The sequence below is a fragment of the Gossypium hirsutum genome, chromosome A12 (genome assembly GCF_007990345.1).
Source record: "Gossypium hirsutum isolate 1008001.06 chromosome A12, Gossypium_hirsutum_v2.1, whole genome shotgun sequence".
NCBI classification, from domain to species: domain Eukaryota; kingdom Viridiplantae; phylum Streptophyta; class Magnoliopsida; order Malvales; family Malvaceae; genus Gossypium; species Gossypium hirsutum.
Genome location: NC_053435.1, coordinates 51,028,317 through 51,051,261, shown reverse-complemented (window position 1 = coordinate 51,051,261; position 22,945 = coordinate 51,028,317). Strand labels below are relative to the sequence as shown.

At 34.5% G+C, this 22,945-nt stretch overlaps 1 protein-coding gene across 1 annotated transcript; it reads right to left on the bottom strand.

The window, feature by feature from the left end:
- Positions 1-17,677: 17,677 nt before the first annotated feature.
- LOC107934719 (uncharacterized protein DDB_G0290685) lies at positions 17,678-21,412 on the bottom strand. Its single transcript, XM_016867215.2, has 2 exons — positions 20,983-21,412; positions 17,678-20,558 (listed from the first exon to the last, which is right to left on the bottom strand). The coding sequence occupies exon 2, from the start codon at positions 20,535-20,537 to the stop codon at positions 17,865-17,867; it is 2,673 nt and encodes an 890-aa protein (XP_016722704.1). The 5' UTR covers positions 20,538-20,558; positions 20,983-21,412; the 3' UTR covers positions 17,678-17,864.
- Between the last annotated feature and the right edge of the window lie 1,533 nt (positions 21,413-22,945).

Genomic DNA, 22,945 nt, shown 5'->3' with positions numbered 1-22,945 from the left:
TAACTGTAACGGGCCTTTCACTACTATTTGGTGGCACCGTCCCTTCTGCGGGAGTGGGCACGTTACTTTCTACATCATCTGCACCAACTCGTTCGGGATCCATAACTATGAAAGAAAAACATTTTAAAATTGTCAAGAGTCGTCACACTATCAAAATATAAGTATGGCATGTATAGCTAGACTCTTACTCATATTGAATATTTCAAGAACCGACTAAACTCTTGCTTTGATACCAATACATGTAACACCCCTTACCCGAGATCGTCACAAGAGTCGAGCACGAGGCGTTACCAGACTTATCTTACTTCTTCGAGGCATAAATTTTTTTAAAATTAATTCGCTCGCATTCATCCAATAAATCCCTAAAAAGGGCTTTCGAGGCCCGAAAACGTGCAATTGGAACAGTTCGGGACCAAATCAGGAGCATTAAAAATTTTCCAATTACTTACACAAATCAAAACAATTTATTTCATTATTCATAATAAAACTGTTCATCTGCGTAAGACTCACTAAATTAATTATAACTCAAGTTACGAAACTTGAAATTTAAATCCGTAAATTTTCCCTAAAACTAGACTCATATTTCTTACCATTATTTTTCCAAAATTTTTGGTTTGGCCAATTAGTACAGTTTATTCATTAAAGGTTCCCCTGTTTCACAGTTCAGCGGACCTGACATCTCTTCACTAAAAATCAATTATCTCATTATACAGAATTTGGATAATGTTTTTGTTTGTTTCTAATGAAAATATACTTACTAAGTAATGTAGAAATATAAACTATGACTTATAATTCTTTTTTTAAAATTTCTAGTGATTTTCCAAATTAGGAACAGGGGATCACGAAGTCACTCTGAACCAGTCTTACAAAAATTTAAATATCTCAGAATATAGACTTCCTTTGCTTGCTCTGTTTCTTTCCTATGGAAATAGAATCAATAATATTTAATTCTATATCCCATTCACCATTTAATTCCATTTATACAATTTTTAGTGATTTTTCAAATCCAAGTCACTACTGTTGTTTCCTAACTGTTCCATGGCCAACTCTTACTCTTTCATAATTTCTTTGCATCAAACCTCATTTAGGCATATATAATACCAAAACATGTTCTTATTTAGCTATATCATAAGCTAATCATTACCAAGTATTCACATGAAATTCTTTAATCATATCATAAGGACATACACACAAAATAGCCAAGTCCCTCTACATGCCATAACTTAAAAGTATTTTTAGTCACAAAATATCGAGATAGCTCGTTGATAGTGTGAGGCGATCTCCGATGTCCTTATGATTTTTCGAGTTGGCTTTGTGATACTATAAAAAGGAGAGAAAAGAAAGGGATTAAGCATAAAGCTTAGTAAGTTTTCATGTAAATAAATAACAGTATTCTAAATGAATTATCAAGATAACCTGAACCTTTCAAACATGGACTTATCTTACCTTCCCTTTGGTAAACTCTTTAAATTTTCCGTTGAACCACTTGGAATACTAAGGATCCATGGGTACCTTTTCTTTTTAAACTTACCATTGCCATGTCTTGACATGGTCTTACGTGGTATCCTTGCCTTATGAACTCACCATTGCCATGCCTTGGCATGGTCTTACATGGGATCTTTACCTTATCGTAGTTTATCAATGCCATGTCTTGAGGTGGTCTTACATGATTTCCTTGCCTTGTAAAGCTTACCAATTCCATGCCTTGGCATGGTCTTACTTGGTATCCTTAAACCCTAATGTCATGACATTTGTATCCTATACATTCCTAAGGTTCAACCGGGACTTTTAAGTATCATTTCTCCGTCAATTCTTGCTTGAATCATCAAGGAATAAATTTAAAAAATAAATATATAGATGCTGAAAAATAACATCATTAATTATAAATAATAAAACATTGCATTTATTTACTGCAAACTTACCTCGATACAAAATACGATCAAATATTTTGATTTAGTCTTCAACCTTTATCTTTCCTCAGTCTAACCCCGAATTTCATTCTTCTTGATCTATAATAGCATATTTAACCTATTTAACATTCACATTTATCAAGACAGTCCTTAACTCTAACTTTGGCAAAATTATGATTTTGCCCCTAAACTTTTACATATTTACACTTTTGCCCCAAGGCTCGGGAATGAAATTTTATCCCTAATTCTTATGTTTTATGACATTTTGATCATTTATTTACCTACGACAACGTCAAATTCTCACTCTAACATGTACTTATAACCATTAGGTATTTTTACCGATTATGTCATTTTACTCGTTTTCGCTTAAAATTGCTTAGCTCAAGTCGTTTAACATAATTTCAAGCTTCATATTATTCCATAAAACATAAAAATAAACACATTTCACCTATGGGTATTTTTCCCAATATGAACCCTAGGTTAAATTATTGCTAGAATAAGCTAAATCAAGTTATCGGGACTTCAAAAACGTAAATAACATTAAAAATGGGGCTTGTAATCACTTACTATGAAGCTTGGAAGCTTGACAAAACCCTAGCTATGAAGAACCCTTAAAATTTTGGCCTAATGAAGAAGACGGGCACATTTTACCATCTTTTTCCCTTTTTTAATCTTTTAATTACCAAATGACTAAAATACCTTTCATTAAAACTTTAGTTATTTTTATCTGTGTGTGTCCATTTTTGTCCCTGAAAACCTAATGGTCTAATTACCATTTAAGGACCTCTACTTCAATTATACTCTTTAATTTAATCCTTTAGCATCTAAACCCCATATTTATCAACTTTTGCAATTAAGCCCTAGTAGGTAAACTAAGCATGCTATCTATAAAATCTTCCATCGATACTCTAACACATGCATCTAATCACTCGGTAAATTATAAAAATTAATCAGAATAAACTTTTGTATCTCGAATTCGTGGTTTCACAACCACTGTTTTGTTTAGGCCCTATTTTGAGATGTTACATAAATTTCTTATTTTGTATTAAGCCCTAAACGATGGCTAATATTCATTTCGATATATGCAAATGGTGTTATGTTCATTGATGGGTAGAATGCATAAATGAAATATTGTCTATTGTGGCTGATTTTATTGCATGAAATAGTCTTGTACTGGTTTTGGTTACTTTTGTGTAGGTTGTATAAGTAAGGGTGACAAAGAGACTTGGTAAATAGTCTAATTTTGTCCATACGGGTAGACACACGGGCGTGTGTTTAGGCCGTGGGTGACACACGGCCAGCACCATGGGCATGTTGTCTAGTCGTGTGTCCCCTGCACATAAAAATTTCAATTCAGTATTCATGATAGTAAACACATGGGCAGAGACACGGCCGTGAGTCTCAGCCGTGTGAAGGGCACGGTCTAGCACACGGACGTGTGCCTTGGCCATGTGACCCTTAAGAAATGCTGACGTCAGAAATCGAATGTCCAGGTTTTTACACACGGGCTAGGACACAAGTGTGTCATGGCCGTGTGAAGGACACGGGCCATAGACACGGGTGTGTGCCAAGCTGTGTGAAAATCCCTGTAGGTGTGCATTTGGAATTAATTCCACACGTATGTTGACACGGACGTGTCTTTGTATTGCCTAGGCCGTGTGAGCCACACAGGCCAACCGCACGACCATGTCAAATTGATCACGCGGGCGTGCGCCCTTGTGTCAAGTGTCATTTTTCTAAAGTTGACGAAAGAACCCGAGGTGTTTTTGAATGATTTCCAATGGGTATTTTGGGTCTTGTAGGCCCATTTTAAGGATGTGTTTGTAAGCTTGAGAAAGTTTTAAATTTGTCCAAGTCTTGGAGACTCAGAATTTGTGGTAAGCATGAGTTTAAGTTAGGTAATGCCTTGTACTCTATCCCAACATAGGATACGGGTATGGGGTGTTACAGTCTATCTAATGTTCTGTGCGTTCCAAGTATCAGAATGAATTTGTTATCTGTATCTCAGTTTGCTAAGGACAACAATGTATTTTTTGAATTTCATCCATCTTATTGTGTTGTTAAGGACATTTCGACTTGGGAAATTTTGCTGCGGGGCCACACTCGTGACAAGCTCTATTATTTCTCACCGGTTCCTTCAGGTTCATCAATTAGTGACCGTTCTGTCCTCAATACTAGTCTTTAAACTTCCAATACTGGTGATGATGTGTTTGCCTTATGGCACCGCAAACTTGGTCATCCTTCTACTTCAATTGTTAAAATTATTCTTGATAAATGTAAAATTGTCTCCAATAAAATGTGCCTTGATAATATTTCTACTGCATGTTAAAAAATGAAGTATCATAAACTGCCTTTTGTCAAACTCTACCACTGAATATAAGGATTTTTTTGATTTGGTTGTCTCTGACTTGTGGGTTCGGCATCAGTTGCATGTGGCGATAATTTGTATTGTATTTCATTCATCGACATGCATTGTAGGTTTACTTGGATTTATCTCATTAACTATAAGTCTCAAGCAGTGAAATGTTTTCTTCAATTTCAGAAGTTGATTCAAACTCAGTTTGGGAAATGTATTAAAATGTTTCAAAGTGATTAGAGTGCCGAATATCGTGCGTTCACACAGACTCTTACTAATCTTGGGATAATTCATCGTCTATCCTGTCCTCGCACGTCGGAGCAGAATGGAGTGGCTGAGCAAAGCATAGGCACATTGTGGAGACTGGTCTTACTCTGTTAGCTTAAGCAAATCTACCCATGGAGTATTGGGGCTATACTTTTTGTATTATAGTACATTTCACAAATCGTCTACCTACTCCAGTGTTAAAAGGACAATCCCCATATTAGATTTTGCATGGTCATGGACCTACATATGATCATTTAAGGGTATTTGGGTGCTGTTTTTTTATGACAGCCCTAAAGTGACCCTAGTCGGAAAGCGGTTTTGGGACCGCTAAACCGAGTCACCAAATTATTTGAATATGATATTTATTGTCTAAAATATGTTAATATGAATGCGTGAAAGTTTTAAGCTTCGATTTAGTAAATTGCATGTGAATTTAGTCAATAGGACTTATGTGTGACACTTTTGAAATGTGATAGGTTAATCTATAAGGATCTATTAGTGCATGTAATCAAAAGGGTGGACTTGCATGTCAATTTTCCCCCCCTAATTAGTAGTGGCCGGCCATGAGCATGAGGGTGGACAAAATGTTATGGCTAAAAAACATGTCATGAACATGTTGGGTTAATGCTTTATGTTAGGAATAATAAAATAAAGAACATGGGAAATAAAATATTAGTGTTAGTAGGAGGAGAAACAAAAAAAAAATGTGTGTGGTTGTTCCTCCATTGTGCTGTACCTAGAAGAAAAAGAAAAGAAAAAAAAGGCTTCATCCTCTTTGTTCTTCTTGACCGAAAAATCAAAGGAAGAAGAAAGGAGTTTTCTTGCTTCATGTTCGATTGGTTGGTGTTTAGGAGGAGGTATGTTTGATGATGTTCCATGAGATGCATGCATGTTTTAGTTGTTAGCTTGAGTTCTACCTAGCCCATGGTCTAAATCTTGCTATGTGATGGAGATGACACTCGGCCATGGATGTATCATTCTTGCTTGGTGTTAATGTTGTGTTGATGAGATATCAAGTTATTTTTGTGACCCAAGTTGAGATTTGGATTTTGGAATGAGTAAGGTTTTCGGCTATGGTAATTATAAGGGTGATGGATGTTGTTTCATGCTAAATCTAGATGAACAATGTTAGTGCTTATATCTCGATATTTATGAGTTTCTTTCTTGGTTTTACCTCAAACCCATGAAGTATTTTTAATTGGTGTTGTTAGAGGTTTCGGTCATGGGATTATAAGCTTGTTAGTTTTGATGGTGAAATTTATGCCTTGTAAGGGTAAATGGTTCAAAGGAACATTCGGCCATGATGTAAAAATTATGGTGAAGTGATGTTAAATGCTTTGAATATTGAGTATATATATATTGTTATAAGTTGAATTTAAGATTTGCTAAATTGCCTTTGTCATTGCCGAATGTGTGTATAGTTAAAGAGAATTTGTTTAAGTGCTTAGTTAATTGATATTGAGTTAATGATATGTGTATTCGGTCATAAAGTTGCACATGAGGAAATGTTAGATTAATGGTATTAAATTGCTTAATGTGATTAAAAATGCGTATGACCATTTTGTATTTGAGCTAAAGGTGGCCATATGACCTATCAAATTCATTGTCATATTCGGCCATAAGCTAGCATAATGAGACTTTAATAAGTTAAATTTGTTTGAATTAGCTCAAGAGCTTAGAGGACCAAAGTTGGATAAGGGAAAGGAAAAAGTGATCGAATAGCCGTCGAAATCGTTCGACAACATCCGAGGTAAGTTTTCGAGTAATGGAACTTAGATTATGATTCGATTAGATCATGTTTTAAGCAAATCAATATCATGCTCTTGTATGTAGCTATTGAGCCGAAAATGATAATGCTTGATAAGTGACTTGTGTTTGAATTCTAGTTATGAAAATGAAATATAGATGTGTCATGATTTACTAATATGTGCATGGATATTCGGATGATAACCGGGTTAAGTCCTGAAGGCATTTGTGCTAGTGTCTAATTCCGGGCTAAGTCCCGAAGGCATTTGTGCGAGTTACTATATCCGGGCTAAGTCCCGAAGGCATTTGTGCGAGTTACTATATCCGGGCTAAGTCCCGAAGGCATTTGTGCGAGTTACTATAACCGGGCTAAGTCCCGAAGGCATTTGAGCAAGTAGTTATATTCGGCTAAATCCCGAAGATGCTTGGGTTTGGAAGTGAGCAAGCTTGCTGTAAATTTCAAATTAATACGCTCATAAAATCCAAACGATGAGGTATGTTTCGTATATGCATCGGAAAAGTCGATTCGTTTTAAATAGTATTCGTTCAATTGATTAACGAATTTTCGGCCTTTAGTTAGGTTTGATACCTTGTGAATGAATATATTGATTGAAGCGTGAAGTAAGTATGTTTATGAGAATGTGCATATATGAAGTTATCCATTTAGCCATTTGAATGTTATACCTTAGCCGAAACTAATTTCATTATTCAAAACTTACTAAGCATTAAATGCTTACTCCGTTTCTTTGATTCTCTATTTTATAGATTTTGGTTCGTCAGCTATCGGGCTCGGGATTATCGAAGTCGAAGTCGTCCACACTATCAAAGCCCTTTTGGTACACTTTTGGTTGAACTCTGAAAATGGCATGTATAGGACTACCCTTTTTGTTGTTGGTCATGTACCCTTTGGTTTTGTATAAATTTGGATAGCCATGCGAAAATGGCTTATATACACTTTGAGCATAGCATTATAATCGTCTTGTATGTTGTTCATTGAGAGGTATGGAAATATTTGGTAACGATTAGCCATTGGGAATGGTTAATTATGATTATTTTGATGCTATGTATGACAAACTCTAGTTGATTCATGGAAAACCATGAAATAGGTAAGGTTTACCTTAAAAACAGATGCTGACAGCAGCAGTGGTGTGGATTTGAAAAATCACTAAAAATAGTAAGAATGGAATTAAATTGTGAATAAATTATGTAATTTAACCTTGATGAATCTATTTTCATAGGGAAGTAATGAAACGATCATATGAATAGTATTTTATGAGATTTTAAAGTTTTCGTGAAACAGGGCTAGAGCGGTTTCTGGATTCCCTGTTCGGAATTAGGAAATTCATTATAAATTAACCAGATATAGTTAGAAGTCATTCCATATATGTATAGATTCCTTTTCAAGTCTAGTTTCTTTAGAAACAAACGGCATAAGTATTAAAGCCCTGTACAGGGAGATATATAAGTCGTAATGCATGAAGGTCAGAGCAGTCAAACCCTGAAACAGGGGAGACTTTAACTAATAAACTGTACTAATTGGCCTGACCAAAAATTCTAGAAAAAAAATTTGTAGATGGATATATGAGTCTAGTTTCAGGGAAAATTTACAAAACTGATTTTCGAGTTTTTGAACTCAAGATATGATTTTTAAGGTGACAGTGACGCAGTTAGCCAGCTAGTCTGGAAATTTTTAAAATGGACTGTAAAAATAAGGGAATTAAGTCTGTTAACCCCTCCTGTCCGACTCCGGCAACGGTCTCGGGTACGGGGTGTTACATTTTTTCCCTATTTGCATCCATTTATACAACACAAGTTTGATTTTCGCTCTCATCCGTATACATTTTTGGGATATAGCTCTCAACATAAAGGGTATCATTGTCTCACTCCTGATGGTAAGATAATTGTTTATCGTCATGTTGTTTTTAATGAACGATGATTTTTGTTTTCTTCTCCTACCATGCCCACAGTTACTCCTATTTCGACTATCTTTACGTATGTTCCGTTGGTTAAGTCCACTACCTTACAACGTGCTATCACAGTTGCGACTACCACTGTTGCTTAACCTTCTCATAACCTCATATAGTCTACATCAAGTAATCTCTCGACTGAGTTACGAACTGCTCATGAGAGTTTTCGGCCTTTAATCTCAAACACTAGGGGTTCATCTATTCGAAGAAATACTCTGGGTATAGTCTCTTCGGCACCTCTGTTTGTTCAACCGATGAATACTCATACTATGATTACTAGATCCAAGGCTGGAATTTTTAAACCCAAGGCTCTGTCTGTTGAAGCCGTTGAATAAGAACTATGCACAGTTGAAGAAGCTCTTACTGGTCCAGAATGGAAACTAGCAATTCAAGCTGAGTTTGTTGCCCTTATGGCTAACTCCACTTGAGAGCTTGTTTCTCTGACTTGTGGACGGAAGGTGGTAGGATGTAAATGGCTTTATAAGTTAAAGAAAAATTCTGATGGGCCCATTGCTCGGCACAAGGCTTGACTAGTTGCAAAAGAATGTTCACAGGTTCTTGGATGTGGTTTCAAGGAAATGTTTAACCTAATGGTCAAACCTACGACCATTCGAACCATATTGACGGTTGCAGTTTCTCAAGGTTAGCAACTGTGCCAAGTCGATGTCAATAATGAATTTTTAAATGGTGATCTCACCGATGAAGTCTTCATGCAACCACCTCCAGGTTATGTTCAAAGTGGTCTGGATGGTGAGCAGTTAGTATGTCGTCTAACAAGGACATTATACGGGTTGCACGAAGTACCACGTACCTGGTTTGATAAATTGAAACAGTTTCTAGTTTCTATTAAATTTTGTATATACGAATCTGATGCGTCTTTGTTTGTTTGAATAACAGTCGAGTTTGTTCTTTATGTTCTAGTTTATGTGGATGATATTATTTTCACAGGGAGAACGGTTGACAGTATAAATAGTTTTATTCAGTTGTTACATAAAGAGTTTTCTTTAAAGGACATGAGGAATCTCCACTACTTATTAGGTATTGAAGTTACTTGATCTTTCACTGGGAGTCTGCACTTATGCCAGTGTAAGTACATCAGAGATCTTCTTGATAGGAGTTCCCTAACCAATGCTAAAAGTGTTCATACTCCAATGATCAGTTCATCCATGTTGTCTAAATATGAGGGTGAATGTCTTGTTAATCCTACGGAGTATTGTAGTCTTGCTGGTGCACTTCAATATGTGGTGTTGACTCGGCCAGATATTGCTTATGCTGTAAATCATGTATGCTAATTTATGCATGCACCTACTTCAGTCCATTTGGCAGTACTAAAGAGGATTTTATGGTATTTACGAGGGACTATTGATCATGGCCTAATTTGTCGTCCATCTGATAGACTATCTCTCTTCGGTTATGTTGATGCAAACTGGGGGTTGGGTTTTGATGATTACCACTCTACGACAGGATATTGTGTGTACTTTGGCAATACACCCATCTTATGGTGTTCAAAAAAGTAACAAGTTGTTTCTTGATCAACAACAGAAGCCGAATATCGAAGTCCTACTGCTGTTACTAGTGATATTACATAGTTAGTCTCTCTGTTAATAGAGTTACAAATTCACTCTGCTGACTCCCTTACTGTTTGGTGTGACAATTCTAGTGCAGTAGCAATTGCTGCCAATCTAGTCTTACATTCCAAGTTCAAACATGTTGAACTGGACCTATTTTTTGTTCGTGAGAAGATAGCTAACGGTTCACTTATTATTGGTGAGGTTTCAGTGTGTGACCAAGTTACTGATGTTTTTACAAAACCATTATTTGTCTCTTTGTTTACTCGGTTTCAGACTTTGCTTTGGGTCTTACCTATTGAGAAGTTGCGTGAATGTTAGAGTATGTGAATGTGTTAGGCAGGTTGTTAGTCAGTTATCAATACTGGTATATTGTTATAGGTTAGTTAGTAGAAGTTAGCCTATCTTCCTCTTGTATATAAACCTTATCTCTGAACTGATACAAACATATTATGAACACAAAACTATTTCAGCCATTTCTTTCGATCTTTTCAATTTTATTGAGTTACTAACAGACTCCAAGCACACTAATGAATCCCCCTTCCATGCCCCTTTTGCCACCAAGATAGTGCCATTATCTTTTCAAGCTCCCTACAAAGAGAATTTGGCAATAGAAAACACGACATTGCATATATTGGTATAGCCTGAAGTACTGATTTGATAAAAACCTCCTTTCCCCCTTGTAACAATAACCTTATGCTCCATCCCTCAATTCTTGCTTTAACCCTATCCTTCAAACTTTGCAAAGACACTTTTTCCTCCTTTCCACTATATTTGGCAACCCTAAATACCTCTCTGAGTTATTGGAAAAATGCATCCCCGAAGTGGTCACAATTCTATTTTTCTCCTTCTCCATGGTATTTGAACTAAAAAAGATTGTAAACTTATTGAAAATCATGCATTGTCCTGAACATCTTTCATATTATTATAAAATTCCTTTCACAACTAAAACTCATCTGATCGATGCCTCATAAAAAATAATACTATCATCCCCAAAAAGTAAGTGAGAGATTTGAGGGCCTTACCTACTGGCGTTGGCTTATCGTAAAAGACCATCTTTCATTGCCAACCACAATAAAGTCGAAAGTCCTTCACTGCACATAAGGAACAGAAAAGGACTAAGTGGATCACTTTGACGAAAGCCCCTAGAAGGCTTAAAATTCCTCCCCTTTTTCCCATTTACGTTGACTGAATATGAAACCAAGGAAATACATCACATAATAAGATCAACCCAATCTCTAAATAATTATTAAACTTAAATTTATAAAATTTGTGATTTACTTAAATTAGATAATTATTGCATAAGATGAATACAATTCCATTTTAATTATAGAATCATATTTTTTAAATTAAAATAATTTAATCAACATGTTCATTTATATTATGTTTTGATAGAGATATGTTAGTTTGGATTATGATATTAACATTTATTAAGTGTAAATTTATAACAACTTTTATTTGGAACATACATAAATTTGTAATGATTTAATTACAAGCTTATTGGGCCTCAAATTTTTTGAAATAGGGATTTACTTCCTAAAATCAACTTTTCTTTTTCTACTTTTGGAATTAAATTAAAAATCTAATTTGATTTTAGAATTGAGATGAGAGAATCAATTTTAATATACGGGTCAAACTTTAGCTGATAATTCAAATGGGACATTCTTTGCTTGTTTTAGGTTGGAATTTATTTTAGTTTACTTTCAATTATTTTGTTATGAAAAAAGATTAATTTTTTTAATTAAATTTGATTCGTATTACTAAAGCTCAATCATTAAATATGATATCTGATAGGTGAGTGGGAACTTTGCAAGTGTCACACCTCAAGTTCAATAGATCCAAGATTAAGGCGTATGGTTGTGAAGTTATCTGTTTGGCGTAGTGAAATTCGCCATGTAGAGTCTTCTGGCAAATTGGAACATGGTGTATAGTACCTTCTGTTGATTAAATAAAGGTTTTAGGTTATTTTCTTATCTAATAGAAGGATATATCAAGTGAAGTATAAGCCATATGAAAGTTATCGGCAAATGTATAGTACGTCTAATTTGTCCAGATACTGTGTTAGTTGGGTTGTAAAGTGGCCTAGTTAGGATCTAACTGGATTAAATGGTCTGATATCCATTATATAGGATTCTCATTTATGTTTATTTTAGAATCTATAAGCCATCAAGAATGAAAAATTTTGGACACAAATTACTTATGTCAAGTTCCACTAAAGGGGTTTGGGAGTATATATGTGTGTATGAAGGTTTATTAGCAAGCTTCTTCCTTCAATATTACTCTCTGGTTTTTTTCTTAAATTTAAATGTTCTCTTTTCCTAATTAAGTTGGAAGCTAAGGTTCTTGAGTTGTTCCACCTTCTGGTAAGCGATATAGCTCTACATATTAAGTTTTTGATAAAGTGAGGTCGTTAAATGTTATATGAACAATAAGTCATAAGTACAAGGCCTTGCATGGGGGTTATTTAAGATTGGGATGTTAGCAGATTATATGTAAATGGATTTTAATGGTGAGTGTATGTTCTTTAAGAAGTTGTTGCTATTGGGTCGAGATGGATGTTCGAGTCTGGAGCTTCAAGCTATAGTAAGTGAGTATCAGATGAGTCTTTATTCTGACTCTTGCATGTTAATTGTTTAGGTGAAGACTTATATATAATGATAACACTTCAGATAACGGGTAGGTAGGTGAAGCATAGTAAAGATGTTATGTGTGTGTGACGATATTTTGTATGAACTACTTTGTGAATAGAAAGTGATTAGTAAGTATGCAGGTAAAATTTTTGATATAGGAGTGTATGAATCGATTAGTTATGCATGAACAAATATGGGTAAGTAAATTCTGGGTAAAACATTTTTTGTGATACCTCTAATAGGGTAGGTATATTGCTAAGTAGATTGGCAGATCACGATATGAAAAGAAGTGTAAGACCATGTGGTTGAGACCCATGGTAATGTATGATACGAAAACACTCATTGTGTAGCCTTCAGTAAAATGAAAGCTAGATTGGTGGATCACGACATGAAAATGTGTGAGTCCATGTAACTGAAACCTATGACAATATATGACTGTATGAACGTTTATGGTGATGCCTTCGATAATGTGTAGATCGAACTAACAGATCACAATGAATTTATGTATAAGTCCATGAGGGAGAAACCCATAACACCTTTTGTGAAAATCCGTCGGATAGTAAACACGTGATTCTATATGTTTGCCTGTGTGACATAATCTGCTACACTTTTGTGGCAAGTTTTGTATCATCTTATTGGTATATTCGATGATATCTGTGTGGTAGAATGTGATTATCCGCTATTGTGGTAAATGTTGGATAAATCTTGAGAATTCTTTGATAGTTAAGTCTATGAAAAGGTTATAATACGTCTAAAGTTAGTTTGGTTGATTTAGTTCTGTGATATAATCGAATAAGTTTAAAGGGAGGTTCTTGAAATGAAGTGTGTATTTGTATGTTCAAAGAGGGCATCCACCATGGTAAATTATTAGTTTAGAATATGGATGTATTCAAATTACGAAAGGTATAAGTGTTTCTTAATATGGATTTGGACTACGCTATGAAAGATTGAAATAGGAATTATTTGATATCTGTCACATTTGAGTAGTATCATGTTTTATCTAGGGATAGTTGGAATCTAAGTTTTCGATAAATCTGGTATTATTATACTGTGAAATATAGATGTTTGGGTTTCTTCTAAATGACTTGGAGTGTTCCTCATCAATATGAGTATATATATTAGGTTGAATCAAGGTATGATCTGGTTGATGGTCTAATTTAGAAAACTCAGTATGAGAATCCACCAAAAGTAAGATCAATAGATAGTATCTGCTAAGAGAATAGTACTTGTGATTAACTGTTCTGGAATAACAAAAGATAGTTGTTTGAAGAGAAGATAAAATGTAGTATCGTCTGGTAAGGTCTGGAGTTAATGATTTAGATAGATGAAAAATGACATGTTAAGAAAGTATGTGGCATATAAGCATGTATTTATCTAATGATGTGAAGGTATTCGCCAAAGACAAAAGTGGGTCATCTAAATAGTTAGGATGAAGAATTCAGCATGAAAGGTTTAAGGGTCATTTGCATTTCAAACCCACTAAGTTCGTGTAACTTATAAGTATTTTGTTTATGTTTTAGGTATTATTGTAAGAATGAGTTCACCAAAAGAGACTATGCCAGGAATGCGCCAAGGAAGCGGCGATCTATGTTATTATGCATACAGTGAACATCTTTGGATAGTGGCGTATTGCAGGATTATGCCTTGAAAGTCTGTCCTTAGCAAACTTTTGGTGTTGTAATAATTTATAATTAGCCTGATGTATTACTATTTTATTTTTAAATACCTTTCTTTATTTCTTTGATATTGAGCCTTTAAATAAATTGATAAGAAAAATGTTTTAAATAAGTTTTAAGTCAAGAATACAAGTCGACTGTTTTGAAATTCTTGCTAAGCATTTGTGTAGTGACACCTGAGATCCGGACTTGGTGAATTAGGTTGGGTTGAAGGCGTTACAATAGGGGTTGAAGTAGGGAGAGCAAAAACACTCCCTACAGGGTGCGTCTTCAGTGACATGTCAGAAAAATACATTGAAAGCATGCCTAGCTGGAGGCATTTTTAGTGCCATGTCAACTGAAAACATTTCCAGCGAGGTGTGCTTTCAATGCATTTTTTAGACATGTTAGTGAAGACACGTCTTGTAGGGAGGATTTTCACTCTCCCTGTTTCAACCTCTGTAAAGTTCCCACTTACTCGCCAGATATCCCAGGAATCTCGAGATAATATTTTATGAACATTTTGGGTTGACCTCCACCCACCGTAAACTACGAGTGACCAAAACTCGATTTGATTAGAAAAAATAAAAAATACCCTTTTGATACCTATCAATTTTGAAAATTACCAAATTGGTCTCAAAATAATGACAAAAAAATTCAGAATAATTTCAAAATTTTAAAAATTTAAAAATAATTTTAATTTTAAAAGTCAAAATATTTATAACAATTCTAAAATTTATATATTTTCACCAAATATAAATATTAAAAAAATGTTAAAAATTTTAAAAAATCATAAAATAATATTTTTGGAATTTAACCCTAAACCCTAAACTACAAAATCCTTAAAAAACCTAAATCCTAATCTCAAAAAAACTTTTAAAAAATCATCTATGGAGACAAAAGGAAAACCCGTCCTGCTATACACGCTTTGCTGATCGAGTAAGAAAGTGCGTCCAGCTAAAAACTGCTAAATCCATTGAAAACGCATCTAATATATTTCTCTTCAAAATTAACCTAATCCGATAAATTTCGAAAAAAACTACACTAATTCGATAATTATTTTAAAATTTTAACATGGTAATTCACCCGTAAGGGATTCTAATCTTCCCTCAACTTTTCCTTCCTCGTTTCCCTTGCTTTCTTTTATTTGACTTTTTGTTCCCTTGATCTTAGTCTAAACACAATGTAAATTATGCAATTGTTAAAAGAAGTTTATAAATCGAAATAGTAGGAAGGTGTCATACTTAAATGTTTACACCTGATTCGAGACTATTGTATGAAGCATTTTTTAATATAATATTATTACGAAATTGAACATTTTTAATATAGTGTTTGTGCATTAAATATTTTTAATTAATATTTAGTGTATTAAGCATTTTTATTTTGTTAAGAAGAAAAATATCGAATAAGGGTTTTTTTTTTCTCAAATAGTTAAACTAGATTTAAATATAATTGTAAAGTTTTTTTTTGTTATATATAAAAACTTTTTTTTTTGTCCTGCGAAAGCATAATGTAAGTGTTAGAAGTTGTTTTTATTGAGTTGAGACATATAGAAATGTAAGTGTTGAAGTTGTGTTAAGTTGTTTTTGCTAAGTCGAGACATATAGAAACAACTTAAAATTGGAAAAGTAAATAATGAACTCATCAAATTATATACATGATTAGGATTCAATTCTCTATCTACAAGCATTTCTTAGAAGGTAAATCACTATAATTTTCATGATACAAGAGATTATTTAAGCTCAACCTCACTCACAAATATTAATGTAATCTTACTCTCGTACAATTACAATGAAGAAACTCCTCCCACTTAGGCTTTTCCAAATAAATGCTTAATACAAGTTGCTAAAATAGTATGATTACAAACAAATTGTACTCACAAATATTCTCGACAATAAACAACTTTGTGCTCTCTTAATTCCACTTAAATATTGAAAAACACGTCTTTAATGTATAAGTTTTGTAACCCATGTACATCGAATGATCAAATCAAATCACTAGAGTTTTACCTCTAATCAATTTCTATTCTAGTATAAAATAATAGTAGAGATATTTATCCATATCTTTCTCTAATCACGTATTTCTTGCATGTCAATAATTCTTCTTTCATAGTATTGTAAGTTTATTTAGACAACATAGAGTAATTGAACAAAAGTGTAATTAAAGATTGTAATTCCTTAAACGTATTTGGTTGATAGAATGTAATTGCATTGTAATTCTCCATGTCAAGTTTGATAATATAAATTGTAAATACATAGTTAGACAATTTATAATTTAAAAAATATTAATTACTGCAAAGATTATTAATACGAAAAAAATACTTAACTTGTAACTAAAATTAAAATCTTCTCCGATAATATTAGAAATATTTCATTCATCAAAGTACTTAAAATAATGTAATTTAAGTTGAGTAAAGCCTTGAATTTGATTTTTTTTAGAGTCTTGTCATAGAATATTAATATATTAATAAAACATATTTGAGAATAAATTTAATATTTCAATTATAAAATAATTACATTTTTAGCTTAAGATTAACTTGGAGGATATTTAAATATAAAATAAATTACTTTAAAGAATTTAATAATTAATATTGAAAAGTTTAATAATTAAAAATATTAAATTAAATAATTTAATTTAAAAGGATATTTTTAACAATCACTTTTAGTAATTTTAGATCAAGATTAAAAGTCTAATAATTGAAATATTAAATTAAAAAAATAATTTAAAAAGGATATTTTGATAATCACTTTTTATAGTTTTAGAGTTGAGTCTTACATAAAAAAATATATTATATACTCTTTGTAATCTCTAGAATTCTTTTCTCATAAGTAGTAAATGTAATTAATTGAGGGCATTAATATTGTCCCTTTTGTTTTTTGATTTATTTTATATTGATATCACTTAAATTACGTTTCTATTAAAAAAGATTCAACAAATAGTATTAGAGCCTAAGTTATATTATGTTGTTCTTTCTACCTAACTCCAGGTGAAGGCCCTTGCTGGTGTTGTTATGCATATGTTAAAGTAATAGATTTTCTTGGTATTACATTAAAAAACGAAAGAGAGAATTGAGCTACATGAAAATGATTCAATAGTTGAGACTACCTATCAGAAAGAAGGATAATTAGTAAGAATGGGACAGGAAAATAGATTTGAGAGTTAAAACACTACCCACTGAAAGAGAAGAATATTGATTGATAAAGATGAAGATAAATCAGTGGTTAATGTTGAAGATGGAAGGTCTTTTCATAAGCAATAATAAATGTTACCAAGCGAAAGTTGGGATGTCAAAGGTTCGGTTTTAAGAGAAGAAAGTTTAGGTGGTGGGGCACCATCAGGTTTTGCACCTTTGCCAACCCCATTGATCCTTGTAAGTTGAGCAACAAATTCATGGGTTCAAATTGATGATCTAGGCTGCTGCTGCTGCTGCAACTAGACACAGTTGCAGAAAAAACTTTGGGATTCTCTTTCCGTTTTAATCAGAAGGCCTTCAGAAATATATTCTATTGACTCAAAACCTATGACATTTCATGTTTTGCTAGACAGTAGAACGCAATTTAAGCATATATATAGATTGCTTATGGAAACTTGTAGTGTTGATCATTAAAAGTAGAACTATAAGTACAAACAAACTTTTTCAGTACTAAATTCACAATAAAGCACAACAAGAAGCCAGCAACTTACAATTGCCTGATCATCTCGGGAAAAAGGAAACAAAAATTCGATGAAAGTAATAGTCATAAAGCGAACAACAGAGCATCATTTTCACTCAGCAGCTACATTCTCGCCATTATCACCATTATTCCCATCAGTTCTGGTACCTGGAAAAGTCCTAAACTTTGCACTTCCATTGTTTTTGTTGTATATCTGTGAAGCATTATTGTTCTTATTCTTGCCCGAATTCTTATTGTTGTTGCTGTAGCTCTGAGCAACTTCGTTGTTTTCATTCTGACCTGCATTTTCATTATTGTAGGTCTGAGCCATATTAGTATCATTCTGACTTGTGGAATCCTGGTTGTTCATGTTGTCCTGAACAGCAATGTTGTTCTCATTCTGACTTGCTTTCTCATTGTTGTGGCTGTTGTTTAAGTTCTCGGAAGCATTATTCTCATCCTGGCCTGCATTTTCTTTGTTGGTAATGCTCTGAGCAGCATTGTTCTCATTCTTATCTGCATTCTCATTGTTAGTGTCACTCTGAAAAGCATTGTTGTCCTCATTCCAACTTGCATTTTTGTTCTTCTGGGAACCATTAATCCCATTTTGATCTCCATTGTCATTGTCGATAACTCCCTCAGCAGCATTGTTCTCATTTTGGCCTGCATTCTCATTGTTGTTGGTGTTGATCCGAACAGGATCATTGTTCTCATTCTGTCTTGCATTCTCATTTCCATCGTTATTTAAGTTCTGGGAAGCATTATTCTCATTCTGACCTGCATTCTCGTTGTCGGTAATGCTCTCAGCAGCATTTTTCTCATTTCGGTCTGCACTCTCATTGTTGTTGTTCTTTAATTTCTGAGAAGCATCATTCTCATTCTGACTTGCATTTTTGTTGTCACTAATGCTCTGAGCAGCATCGTTCTCATTTTGGCCTGCATTCTCATTGTTATTGTTGTTCAAGTTCTGGAAAGTGTTTTTCTCATTCCGAACTGCATTTTCATCGTCGGTAACGCTGCCTGCATTCTCATTGTTGTTGATGTTGCTCTGAACAGCACCATTGTTCTCATTCTGATGGGCTTTGTCATTGTTGCTCTGGGAATCATTATTCTGATTCTGACCTGCGTTTTTGTTGTCCTTATAGCTCTGAGCAGCATTATTCTCATTGTTACTTGCATTCTCGTTGTTGTTGGTGTTGCTCTGAGCGGCATTTTCATCTAGATTTGAATTATTATTTTCCTTTTCAGTAACCTCTTCATCTGCATTTGCATTTGCATTAGTGCTGCTCTGATTGTCAGTGCTGATGTCTTTCTCATTTACATTTGCATCATTGTTGGTATAGCCGCCACTCTCATTCTCCTTCTGACCTGCACCGGCATTATCATTAGTGTTTGAGGAAGTTTTCCCTCCTTCGGCAATTGAAGAATCAGAAGCATGAACTTCTTCATTCTGACCAGCATTCGAATTATCAATTGTGTTCAAGGAAAGAAGTTTTCCTCGTGTACCCTCTACTCCAGAATTATAGTAGGATTCTTCCCTCTGCACTCTGTCATTTTGGCTTGTAAATGAAGAGGCAGAATTCCTATCTGATCCTCTCCATGCATTGAAGTTCTCAGTCTGTTCATTTGATTCAACTGATTTAGAGTTACCGGTAGAGGTTGTAGAACCTCCGCTAGCTCCATCCATGTTTTCAGTCAAAGTAGCAATTGCATTTGAATCTGACTGCTCGCCATTGCCACCTGAGTCCGATTGTTGATCATTTTCATTCTGAGTTGTGTTGGATGTCGCATCTGCCCCATCCTGGTGCTCATTTGATTTTGTATCTCTCATGGAAGCCTCAGTGCTCTCATAACCACTCTCAGGATAGTTTTCAGTCGTCCCATTTTCCTGCTCATTTGACTCGTTATGATGGACATTGGCTGCTTCACTGCTATTCGATCCTTTCTCCTGCTCAAATTCATTTTTATCATTGTTTTCCGGTTCCTCCAACTCATTGAAAATTTTCAAATCACTTGTCTCATTCTCCACCGCGACATGCTGGGTATCATGGATTACTTCACTTGAAGCATCACCCCCTTTGTAATGTTCTTCTCTTGCTTCTTCATTATTCCTGTCTACTCCATCATTGACCCGATCATCAGAATTCTCTATCTCATCTCCGCTTTTTTCACTCTCTTTCTCGCCACTTTCTGTTGCATTACTCTCTTCTCCAATATGCTTATTTTCCTTCTCTTGACTCGCCTCGGTGTTTTCTTTCTCCTCGAGCTCCGCATTGACTTCACTCACCTTGTTTTCACTGTCCTCTTTACTCTCTTCTAACACTTCCTCTCCACTCCCCAGGTCTCCGTTTTCCTTCTCTTCACTCTCATGGTTCCGACTTTCTCCATTTTCCTTCTCTCCATATATAGAAACTTCTCCACGCTCGGTTTCCTCTCTTGGCATAGCAATGTCATGCTTATGCATTGCATCATCATCCCCATTCCCTCTTTCTTCATTGTCCGTTTCATCAAGCTTGTTATCATCTTCTCCAAGCTTGCTTTCTTCCTCTTCTTCCTCCTTGTCCTGCACATCCTTAATAATCGTTTCCTTTGCTCGAGGAAGGTCCTTTCTCCCCAACTTAATGACTTCATTCACGGATTTCTCATACTCCGCTTTCTTCCCACTAGAGTGCCTAACTTGGTAAAGCAACCATATGCAAATAGCAACCAGAAGACATATTTGTAAAGCATGCTTTACCTTCAAACCTTTGGATCTTTGATTCCTATGAGGTGAAATCCTGAACATGGCGAACTTCCTTCAACTAACCTGCTGGCAAAACCCAACAACCAGCATATTTATTTTGTAATTAGATATATAGTAATACACTATATCAACAAGAACCAACAGCCTAACATGAGAGAGAGAATGCAAAAAACTCGAGCACACAATGACAATATAAGCAATGACAATGCAGATCGTCCCATCCCATGAACTAAAGCTTAAATGGTAGTTTATCATGAACAGTCGCATGCTTTCATATAAGTTATAAATGAGAAAACATACAAGAGATAAGAAGTACAATGAAACCCAATCATGTTTTTCCTCTGGTTATTCTCAAAAGGAAAAGATAAATATAATGCAATATCAAATTTGTATTAAAAACCTGAAACAGATCAAAACACCTGAATTTTAAAGTTAACCCATTTTTTAATACTTAAATTAAATTGTAAAAGCTTGGATAGAGACTTGCCTGGAATCCAAATGATCAGGAAGAAACTAACAATGGAAACCTTTTTCTTTTTAGATGAAATTCCGAGAATAGTTCTATATCCAGGAATTTGGACGAACTGAAAAAAGAAAAAGAAAAGACTTGAATGGAAGATTAAAAGGAATGGAAAATTAGATTGGATCTGGAAATGCAGATGGAAAAACAGTCTCAAACTCATGTCAGCCTGCATGCGTGCTCCTTAAAAAGACATTCCATCGATCTCACAAAACTGAAATCTCCTGCTATCTCACTCTTACTCCTTGTCTTCACTCTCTTGATGGCGCGTGAAATTACATGACATTATCTATACTTAGAGATGGGCCATGGCAATGGACGGACGGGGCAACACGGTTTTTTTTCCTCCTGCTCACTCGATTCAATTTTATATCTTCTGTTTCGATTTTTTCTCGCTTTTGATTATACCAGCTAGGAAAAAAAATTCTCCTACTCTTACCCATCCATTTTGAAATATTAGATAAAATTTTAAAAACATATTTTATTAGAGCACAAAAATAACCAAAATTTTATAAAAATCAAAAAGTCTAATCAAAATAAATAAAATTAGTTATACGTAACTCTTTCCGTTAGAATGATTTCCGCAAACAAAAGCTCACACATAAGAAACTCACCTAACTACCCATCTTGTCACATTAAAGGCATCCATCATACCATTTACCTCTAACGCTGAGTGTCATAAAACCTTCCATGATCCAATATAAAGTCCAATAACACAATCTAAATGTGTCTTGTAGGGATGAAGTAAGAAAATTATTTTAGGGGTAAAAAATAATCATAAATTATTAAGGGACAAAGTATAATTATATTAACATGTATTTTTATAAAAAAGAAGATAGAATATCATTCCCTAAAAAGCTCATATCATGCCCTCTTTCTATAAAAAGACCCCAAAATACAAAGAAAATGACCAAGAAAGGACAAGAACAAGCCAATAGTTTATAAAGTTTCGTTTAGGTTCCCATGCTGATCACTCATTATTTCCAAATGCTCCCATCTACGACTTTCAGCATCTAAATTATGGTATGAGTCACCATTTGCCACCATGGATCAACCAAATGGCAAATTCCCAGCCCAAAAGGTAAGGGGAGAGCAACATATCAGCAACAAGCTACAGAATAACAAAATAAATTAGACCACCATGTGACAGAAAGTTACCAGCAAAGGCTAATAAGTCGAAACTACCAGCTTAGGCATAAGAACAACCAGTATGGGTACTATTATGTCGCTCAAAGTGACCTCTACAACGACCAAAACAACTTATTGCATGGTTCAAAAGGGCGCATACTATGATGGTTATTTTTGATACCATCAACAAATTCGCATACACATTAGCTACACTTCGGGCACCACAACCCACCCTCTCTAATGACGAAAAATCACATTACATAGAGCCTAACACCAGAATCTTAGGAATATTTTTTAGCTAAAACCTGAACTCATCCAAATAAGCTAAAATGACACATTTCAAATAGAAGACCTAGAGAAAGAAAGAAACATGGCCCAATTGGACTCAACCACCAAACAGAAGAGGAATCGTCTTCTATTGCCCCAATAGATGACATAGTAACTCCACAAGCAAAGGAAGTAAAGCAACAGAATGATGAGATTATCAAACTGAGATGACACTCCCTTAACAACAAAATACACTTGCGAAAAAGTGTTATGAGAAAATAGATTAACTCCCTACAAAAAGAAAAAGGTTAATGATTTCAAATAGGCTCCTTACGTAAATAACCCCTTAGCACCCAAGGTACTGGCTGTGACAACCCTAATTTGGCCCTAGTCGAAAAGTGGTTTCGGGACCACAAAACCGAGTCATAAAAATAATTAACCGTTATAATCTATGCTTACTGTATGTGTACATGCACGTGTGAAAGTTTCATGTTTTAATTTTATCATTTGTATGTGAAATAGATTAAATAGGACT

Excerpts from the sequence above, each read along its gene's own strand:
- LOC107934719 (XM_016867215.2), bottom strand. The coding sequence starts at position 20,537 with ATGTTCAGGATTTCACCTCATAGGAATCAAAGATCCAAAGGTTTGAAG.